This window comes from Cnephaeus nilssonii, assembly GCF_951640355.1.
Source record: "Cnephaeus nilssonii genome assembly, chromosome: 20".
NCBI classification, from domain to species: Eukaryota; Metazoa; Chordata; class Mammalia; order Chiroptera; family Vespertilionidae; genus Cnephaeus; species Cnephaeus nilssonii.
Window position 1 is genome coordinate 45,788,868 of NC_137091.1, and position 9,764 is coordinate 45,798,631.

Here is a 9,764-nt window from a genome sequence, read left to right on the forward strand (position 1 = left end):
CCAATCATATAGGCATTTCTGTTCTCTGTTCCTCCCCCTCTTCCTCCTTCTTTTTCCTCTCTCTCTCTCTCTCTCTCTCTCTCTCTCTCTCTCTCTCTCTCTCTCTCTATCTCTCTCTCTCCCTCTCTGGATGGGGAAAACGGAGGGCTGGAAAATGTAGAGGAACACACCACTGTATCAGTGGGAGCAAAAGGAAGGGTGAGATTTCAAAATCAGTACATTCCCCTTTCCTACCTCCCTCTGTGAAGGTCTCCTCTCCCCACCCTTGGCTCCTCAGAGGTCCCCACCTGTACTTTTCAGGTTGTAGATGTGCACGGGCACAGAAAGGGGAACGAAGGAAGGAGGCACCCATGACTCCGTCCACAGGCAGGTTGGTACACGCTCTTTATTCTGTGAATATTTCATTCTACACCGTGAGGATCACAGACATATACTTTTTTTTCTGCTTTATTTTTTTTCCATTTAACATCAGAGAGTATACGCGTTCTGATATGACACCAACAGTTCTGCATGATTATTATCTTGAACAGCTTCATGAGTTTCCCTACCTACATCCCTCTGTTGCTGACATAAATCATTCAATAATGTGGAACATGTTCATCATTTCGACTGCTTTGCTATGACAAATAGTGTTGTGATGCATTCAAACTTGCCCACATTTCGGATTTACCAGAATTACTATTCAAAGGTGATGAATGAGACTCTGGATTCACCTTGCCTCACCTTCTGTCATAAAAATTGTAGCCGTTTACAGTTCTACTGGAGAACACTGCAGGTCTCCCTGCATCTTCACCAGCAACGACAGTTTTTGTGTGCTTTATGTTGAGCTCATAGGTTTTTGCAAATTTCATTTTTTTATTAGAATATTGTTGACGTGTTCATATGACTTTGAAAAAAATGATCAAGTCAAGTGTGGCTGCAAGTCATGGATGTCTTTATTTCTGGGAAGTTCCAGTTCAGGGCATAGGGATGGAGGATGAAAGGATGGAGAGATTAGGAATTGGTTTTCATGGTATCATAGATCCATTTGCGGTACATGCAGGCGTGTGTATATCACTGGCTCAAAGGGCAGTCTACAAGGGTAATATCCTCCGGACACCAGGCCTTGCAGGGAACCTTCGCACATCAGCGGGCTCCCAGAGTCGCCCTGCAGGAGAGAGAGCAGATTAGCTTTGATTTCAAAATAACCAGCAATGAGGTCCCACAGACCCCATGCATATCAAGCCTTGATCCTGCCAGAACACAGCCTTCCACCCCGGCCAATGGGAAGACACTCATTGTCTCTGCGGACCAATGGCAGAGCAGGAATGAATGCTATCATGGAAAGGACCAACCAGTTTTTCAGAAGACATTGGCTTGAGCCCTAGTCAATTACAGGGAGGGAGGCGGGGTTTCGGGGGTGTCAGAGCCCCATTAATTTGTCAATCCCCTGGGAGAGGAAGCATTACCTCCAGGGAATCCCATGCATTTCCTTACTCAGGGATGGGGACAGGGTAGTCCTGGAAACCAGGAGCGGGACCAATGCCCTAATTTACAGGATCTAGTGCAAAATAAAAGTATGGACCACCAGGTTGAAATATATGAAGTTTAAGAAAAGCGAGTGAGATAAACCAAGTGCGGGGCTGTCCCGAGTTTGCGACTCTGTGTCCCTACACAGTTTACAGAATTATGAATCAGGCTCTCAGAGGGAGACAAGGGGAACCCCCCATTTTTAGGACATTCAACCTTGTCCCATTACCTCTCTTCCTAACAAACACCATTTCACCACCCCTGAAAGCTGAGAGTGCAGATGTGAGCAAAGACAGTGGGAGTATAAATAGGCAAAGGATGAAAGAGAAAGAGAGAAGGATGGAGAGAAGAAGAAATGGAAGGATAAAGGAGACAGAGAAACAGAATGTTTGGGGTAGGGAATGAGGCACAGAAGGAGAAAATAAAAAAAAAATTAGAGTCAGGAGAGAGAGGAAGTGAGAGAGGGAGGGAGGGAGGGAGGGAGGAAGGGAGGGAGGGAGAGAGAGAGAGAGAGAGAGAGAGAGAGAGAGAGAGAGAGAGAGAGAGATATCACAACACAGAGGAAACCAGGAAATGAAATGAGGTGGGAGGACCTAGCTGGTTTTGCTCAGTGGACAGTGCATCAGCCTGCAGACTGAAGGGTCCCAGGTTCGATTCCGGCCAAGGGCACATGCATGGGTTGTGGGCTTAATCCCCAGTAGGGGGCGTGCAGGAGGCAGCCAATCAATGAATCTCTGTCATCATTGATATTTCTATATCTCTCCCTCCTCCTTCCTCTCTGCAATTAATAAAAATATTAAAAATAAAAAGAAATGAGGTGTGAGGAGAGATGAAGGTGATGGTTCTGAGAGACAGAGAGGAGGGTACAGAGATGAGGAAGGGGGGGGGCAAAGAGGAGGGGCTCATCCTTTCTTCAGAATTAGAACCAGATACACAGATACAAGGACAGGACGTTATCCTCAGGCACAGGCCAGTGATTGCAACGAACATTTTAAGGCATATTTCAAAAATCAAATTTAATATGAAAAATATCCATGAGGAACCTAGTATTCCAGTTTTTCCTCTCTCTCTTTGTGTGTGTGTGTGTTTAGTTTTTCTTTATTTCATAAAGGAAGGGAGAGGGAGAGAGAGATAGAAACATCAATGAGAGGGAATCATTGGTCAGCTGCCTCCTGCATGCCCCCTTCCTGGGGATGGAGCCTGCATCCTGGGCATGTGCTCTTGACTGGGATCGAACGTAGGACCCTTCAGCCAGCAGGCTTGTGCTCGATCCCATGAACCAAACCCCCTAGGGTGGTATTCCAGTTTTAGATAAAGACTGGGTCATTACTGTGGTGTTCTGAACCACATAGTAGCCTGAATCAAAAGGGAAATCCAGTCCCTGATCCAGGCAGAAAACTGAGGAGAGAGAGCCAGGAAAGTGGGACTGGTAAGGTGTGAGGGAAGGTCAGTACCAGGGTCAGGCCCTGGGACACGGGATGGAGGGGGAGACAGGCCTGGGCTGAGAGGAAGCAGGACCCAGGGCAGGCGGCGGAGGAGGGGACTCACTCTGCAGGTGGAGGAGAGCCCGTCAGGGGCAGCAGCACAGATCATGTACTTTTTCAACAAGGTCCGGTAAGCCTTCCTGCACTTCTTGTAGGAGACGATGTTGACATTCGAGCACATGAGCTCTGATGGATTTGTTGCATCTGGAGAAGTTAGGGAGTGGGGGAGGAATCAGAGGCTTGGTCCCGTGAACCTGTGGGTGCTGATGTAAAAAAATGGGGACCCTGGACAAGGAAGGAGGAGGAGCCGAGTGACCCAATACGATGGATATGAAAAGGGCCCTATTTCTTGGACTCCCGGGTCGTTGGAAGGAAGGGACTGTGTCTGAACTCCTGTGCTTCAACGTACTGTGCAGAGTGGTCCCCTTATAGCACACCTGCCCCACTCTAACTCTCAGGGTCCTGGAGTTCAGGTGAACCCAGCTCTGGGGTTACCTTACCTGCATTTGCTCTTATCTGGAACCCCTGAGGCAGTTCAAGCCATATGCCCTCACTCTACCTCCACCCTCATTCCTGAGGCCAGGTCAGCAGGTTGGCCCCAGCAGGTTCTAGCTCCACCATCCCTAGTGACAGCTCAACCAATGGGAGGAAGAGGAGCTGACATTGAGGGACACCTCCTGGGTAGAGGAGGATGGGGACCAGGTCTCCTTTGTCTGAGGCAGAAGGCATCTGAAGGCCAAGACTCCTGAGTCTGAGGGAGCAAGCGGCTTAGGGCCTGGGCACTTGGCTCTGTGTGACGTGGTGACTGGGGTTCTAAACTCCTGGGTCTGTGGGATGGAGGCCTGAGATCCAAGGATTATGGAATTGGGGGAGGTATGTCTACAGGTCAGGCTTTCTGGGTCTGACTTGCAGGTCCTGGTGGTCTGGTTTCCTGGGTCTGAGAACACAGATGTTGGGGGGTCTGGAACCTTGGGTCTGTCCCCTGTATCTGCGGCCTGAGGAAGAAGGGAGCTGGGACCTTGGTGACTGGGGTCACAGAGGCAGCCTCACCTTCAACCATGATGGTGATGCCCCAGCCAGAGACAGTACAGCTGGTCCCAGGGTCTTTGCAGCTGGACGGTAGGTTGATTTTCTTCACATTGCGCGAGAGCTTGGCCGGGCTGCTCAGCTTCACAAGCATGATGTCATGATCATCGGTGCGGTTGTTATACCATGGGTGGACGAAGGACTCTGTAGCCCTGATCTTCCGGGAACGCCCACCAACCAGAAGATCACTGCCCATTTGCACAATATAATCACTTAAAAAAAAAAAAAGCAACATTCAAAAGGAGACACTGTGATTGAAAGAGGGATACAAAGCCCCAGACTTAGGGGAACAGAAACACACAGAGAGAGAGAGAGAGAGAGAGAGAGAGAGAGAGAGAGAGAGAGAAGGGGAAAGAGAGAGAGAGAGAGAGAGAGAGAGAGAGAGAGAGAGAGAGAGAGAGAAGGACCTCCCTGTGGATCCCCTGTTCCATACCTCCTGCGGCAGTGGGCTACGGTGAGCACCCACTGTGGGTTGACCAGTACGCCGGCACACTGGAACTCATTGTTTTGAAACAGGGCAACCTGCCAGGGATGGGAGCCTCTTGGACATACACCTCCATTAATAATCCTTTCCCCGGTATCCTGGGCTGGATGGAGACATGGAGAAAACATGGGTAGCAGGCATCAGGGGAGGGCTGAGGCCATATTAGATGATTTCCCAGAGACAGTGATGGAGAAAGACACACAGACAGAGAGGCGTGGAGAAGGGCAGAGGCAGGCACGGAGCACAGGGCAGAGACTGATGCAGATGGAGATGGAGAGAGATGGGGGAGCCTACTCAGAAACCCAGGGCAGCAGCTGGTCTGGAGGCCACCCCAGCATCTGATGGGAGAGACACGGAGGGCGGGGAGCAGCCTGGAGGGCACCCAGAGCCCAGGAGTCAGGAGGGAGCAGGAAGGAAGGGGCCACAGCCCAGGGGTGGTGTCTCCATGGGAGGAGGCTACTGCACGGGAGGGTTCTGACTCAGGGGCTCCTTGGAGAGAGGGGGCCCTGGAGAGGGGAGATGGGGGATTGTGAAGCCCAGGGTCAAGGTCAGGACTCCCAGGGTGGTCCTCACCTTCTTGTCCAGCAGATCCCGGTGCGAAGGACAGCAGTAGGAGCAGCAGGGTTGTGAGAAGGGGACCTGCCATGTGTCCTGTCTGAGCCTCTGTGGCTGCCACAGAGGAATGGCCTCTTCTGCTGGGGCTGGAAAGACAGAGAGTTCAGGAAGCAGGACTCCTGGTCTCCAGGTCCCTTCTCTTCGCTCAGACCCAGGAGCCCCAGTCTGTACCCACCTCCTCCCTCACACTCATTAGTCCAAGCCAGAGACACCCTTCCATGCAGATGCACCTAGGGATCGGGCTTTCTGTCCATCCCCATTTATAATCGAAAGCCTTTCTGTTCTTCCCCATTGATAATTCTATGTCCCAAGTTCCTTTAAGTAAAAGACCCAAAACTCCAGCCCTCCAGTCCCTCCTTCTCACAACCAGATTTTGGCCCTCTACTGCTCTGTCCTCAAGAACAAAAGTCGGCTGTCCATGCAAACACACCTGCCCCACCCCAAATCGGATTTCCTCTCACCTGCGGTGCGTTTGGTCTGGTCTGGTCTTCAGACTGGGTTGAACTTCAACTGTGTCCCGCCCTGTGCAGAGTGGCCCTCTTATAGCACACCAGCCCCACTCCAACGCTCAGCGTCAGTGAGTTCAGGTAACCCCAGCTCTGGGGTTACCTTACCTGCATTTGCTCTTATCTGGAATCCTGGAGGCAGCTCAAGCCATATGCCCGCACTCTACCTCCACCCTCATTCCTGAGGCCAGGTCAGGGGCTTGGCGCCAGCACGTTCCAGCTCCACCATCCCTGGTGGCAGCTATGAAGGGTGTGACAAGGTACTGGCGCGGAGGGGCAGGACCAGGAGTCAAGGAACTACCTGCATGGCTCAGGATGGACTGTGCCCTGGGTCCTCCACTGTGGTCAATTTTCTTGCCCTCTGCCCTTCTCAGGGGTGGAACTAAAACCGTAACTCTGAGCAGCTTGTGCGAACTTGTCAGGCTGAATCCCAGATGTGTCTTTGAGCCTGAACCCGACCCTAATATTGGGGTATGAATGTAAAGAGAAGGCTTTCCTAACTCTACCTACTAAATATGTACTGTTTTTCATTTATTATACTTTGATTTCTATACATAGTATGTATATCTAACAAAAATGTCTGAACATTATCTAATGGGACATTTTATTTACTCTATAAAAAGTCTAGAACAGCCCTAGCCGGTTTGGCTCATTGGATAGAGCGTTGGCCTCCGGATCAAAGGGTTCCTAGTTCGATTCCAGTCAATGGCATGTACCTTGGTTTCAGGCTCTTTCCCGGCCCTGCCCCTGATCAGGGTTTGTGCAAGAGGCAACCAATCGATGTGTCTCTCTCACATCCTTGTTTCTCTCTGTCTTTTCCTCTCTCTTCCACTCTCCCTCAAAATCCATGGAAAAACATCCTCGGACGAGAATTAACCAAAAGACAATTTTTTTTTTAATTTTTAAAAATAAAATTAAAAGTCTTGGACAATAGTTTCTCTTGGAATGCTTACTCCTTCCTTAATTCTATTGTATAATGTTCTACACTATAACTTTATCCTGAATTATGTGACTTTTCCACATTGAAGTCCCTTTGAATCGCTTTCATTATAATGAGGGTGGGATGAATTTCTTTGATTTTCGTCTTTGCTCATTGTATTCATTCATGAAGTATCTACTGAGCATTTACTCTGAGACTGGATTTGTTCTGGACTCTGAGGGCACAGCATCCACAAAACAGCAAAATTCCATCACAAAGCCCCTCATTCCAGTCGGTGGAGACCTTGTGTAAAGAGACAAGATCTTCACATTTGTGCTTTTTTTATGTGGCAGTAAGTGCTATGGAGAACAATAAGACCAGAGGAGGACTAGGGAATTATTAGTTCCCTTTGATCTCAGCAACCCCTGCAGTTATAATATTGGGAAAGGTGGTTGGAAAGACCCCAGGTGAAGAGGACATTTGGATACAATCTTGTAGGAGGTGGTAGATGCATTCATGTACCTACTTGGGATCAGTGAGTTCTAGGCAGAGTGACAGGGAGGTGAGAAGAGGAGGGGGACCTAGAAGGTTCTAGCAGGGAAGACTTTTTTATTGGAGCTGAATGAATCAGAGGGAGAAGGGTGGGCGATGGTTTCAGAGGCCTCATAGGATTTGGAAGACACAGGGATTGAGGTCCAATGTAGGACTTTGGCATTTGCATTGAGTAGCACAGGAACGATTGTCTGATGACTACTAGTCAGCTGATTCCTAATCGTGGAATTGACCCTTACTTCTAACTCAGACACCCAAATATGTTTCATGCCTTAGTGTGAGTCCACTTGTTATCTCAATTCAGATCTTTAATCCAATTCTGTCTCGGTCCCACAAGTTGACCCATCATGGGCATTGTTGTTGCCTACCCAACATGCACTCCTTCTGCCATTTGTCAGAACCTTGATTTAATTTGGACACTTGCTATGCTCATTGTGACTGCAACTGAGCTTTACTGCACCAAGCATGGGGGCCCATTTCTACTGTCCAGGGATTGGTTTATAAATAAACATGTGATACAATGTTAACCAATGAGGAGTGAGGGGTAGCCAACTGGGTTACTTCAGGGAAGTGCTCTCTTCTTCCATAAGTGAGACAGGAGAAGAGCTCTCCTGGATTCTGTCAGACAATGTCCCTTCTGGGTGTAAATTCTGGAAGTGAGGCAGCCCTCCTGGAACTGGGGAGGGAAGTGGATGGGGCATAGAGCCATAGCTCTGCGGATCGACAAACAGAGAGAAAGTGATGGGGATAGTCAGTGTCTTTAATGAGGTTGCTGAGCTGGTGAATTAATGCTCCATGGAGCCCCTTCATCTCATGTCATCTGCGGGTTTTCTTTCTGGTTTAAAGTTTCTGTGTTGTTGTTGCTCCCACTGCCAAAGTCTTTTTTATAAGACCTCGATGTCATGTTCAGATTTCATTGCAAGTCTGGAATTTGATCCCTAACCATCAATTCCAAATCTAATTCCGAGCTGAATCTCCATGTGGAATCCAAATTAACCAACAACCCTTACCCTATCTCTAGTGGCAGCTCTTCTTACCATCCCCGATATTTCATTATAGCACTTAACTCTATATCATGTTTTGTTTTATGTGCATTTGTTCATTGTCTATTTCTCCCACCTAGACTGTGACTGCATAAAGACAGGGACTCATACAGTACAGCAACTGGAGTCTGTCAGAACCTCATAAGTAAGAGTAGAATTAATGGCTGAAAGTGAATTTACCTTTCCTTTTAGCCTGTGAGCCAAAGGATTGAGGGGAAAAAGCTTTATCTGGCACCTTTATAAGCCACAAGTTATATTATATGCTCACATCTCATTTAATCTTCACAATAGCTTTTGGGAAGGGGGGCTAGAAACAGTGAACTTTATTTTTTAAAAATACATTTTTTATTGATTTCAGAGAGGAAGGGAGAGGGAAAGAGATAGAAACATCAATGATGAGAGCGAAACATTGACTGTTTGCCTCCTGCAGGCCCTCTACTGGGGATCAAGCCTGCAACCCAGGCATGTGCTCTTGACTGGAATCGAACCTGGGACCATTCAGTCCACAGGCGGAAGCTCTCTCCACTGAGCCAGTGAACGTTACTATGTGTGACAGAACAATATCTCAAGGAACAAGTACCAGACTGCCTGTGGTTGGAGTCGTGGGTGCCTTCTTCCTTTTGTTTCCTGTTCTGTGCCTGTGCACTTCTACCACCTGAAAAATACAGGTGGGGACCTCTGAGCAGCCAAGGGTGGGGCGAGGAGACCTTCACAGAGGCAGGAGGGAAGGGAAAATGTAATTGATTTTGAACCCTAACTCTGCCTCCTGGCCCCTCTGATACAGTGGCATGTTTCTGTCCATTTCTTATACCTCAGATTTCCCCACCCATAAAATTAAAGAGAGAGAGAGAGAGAGAGAGAGAGAGAGAGAGAGAGAAGTGCCTACTTCACCAGGGTGAAAAGTGGTGTGAACGTGGTTCTGAGCATGTCACAGGTCACAAACTAGGAGAGAGGGAGCAGGTTTTCAGAAAGGTCAGTGTTGGCATGCAGACGGGACACTGGAATACATCGAGGCTCTGACACAAGTGAGCACCCAGCATCTGGAGTAACAGAGCGAACAATGGGGGTGGAAACTGGGTTAGGTGGGCTCTTGTTCTCACAGAAATGGGGGAAGGGGCCTCTGGAAGAGGGAAGAGAGGGAGGAATGGGGAGTCCCCTGTGCTCAGAGCCTGGCAAGGTCTCCAGATCCCTGGTCTCCTGGGCTTACTGGACAACCACACTGCAGATCCTGCTGACTGAGGAATGGTCTCCCAAAAGACTCTCTCCTCCCACCCATCTTTCTATATTTTCTCCCACAAGTCACTTCTGGTCAACATGATCTTTCCTCTTCACATCTGACCCTTCGTTTGAGTCTCCTTTAACCCCCAAGTAAACACCCACATATTGAAGAAATTCTGGAGACATCAATATTCTGCAGAGAGGAAACCAAGAGCCCTCCTCTCACAAATTCCAGGAGTCCAGGCCCCCAGCCCCTCCTCCTCAGACCCAGAGTCCAGGCGCCCAGCCTCTCCTTCCTCAGACCCATGAGTCCAGATTCCTAGCACCTCCTCCCTCATACCCAGGAGT

General features: G+C 48.9%; 1 protein-coding gene across 1 annotated transcript; it reads right to left on the reverse strand.

Moving 5' to 3' along the window:
- Positions 1-913: 913 nt before the first annotated feature.
- On the reverse strand, positions 914-5,780 carry LOC307116559 (kallikrein-7-like). The gene is made up of 6 exons (XM_079800638.1): positions 5,640-5,780; positions 5,137-5,264; positions 4,513-4,666; positions 4,044-4,291; positions 3,058-3,197; positions 914-1,147 (listed from the first exon to the last, which is right to left on the reverse strand). Exons 2-6 carry the CDS (start codon positions 5,207-5,209, stop codon positions 1,016-1,018), a joined length of 747 nt encoding a protein of 248 aa, XP_079656764.1. The 5' UTR covers positions 5,210-5,264; positions 5,640-5,780; the 3' UTR covers positions 914-1,015.
- Between the last annotated feature and the right edge of the window lie 3,984 nt (positions 5,781-9,764).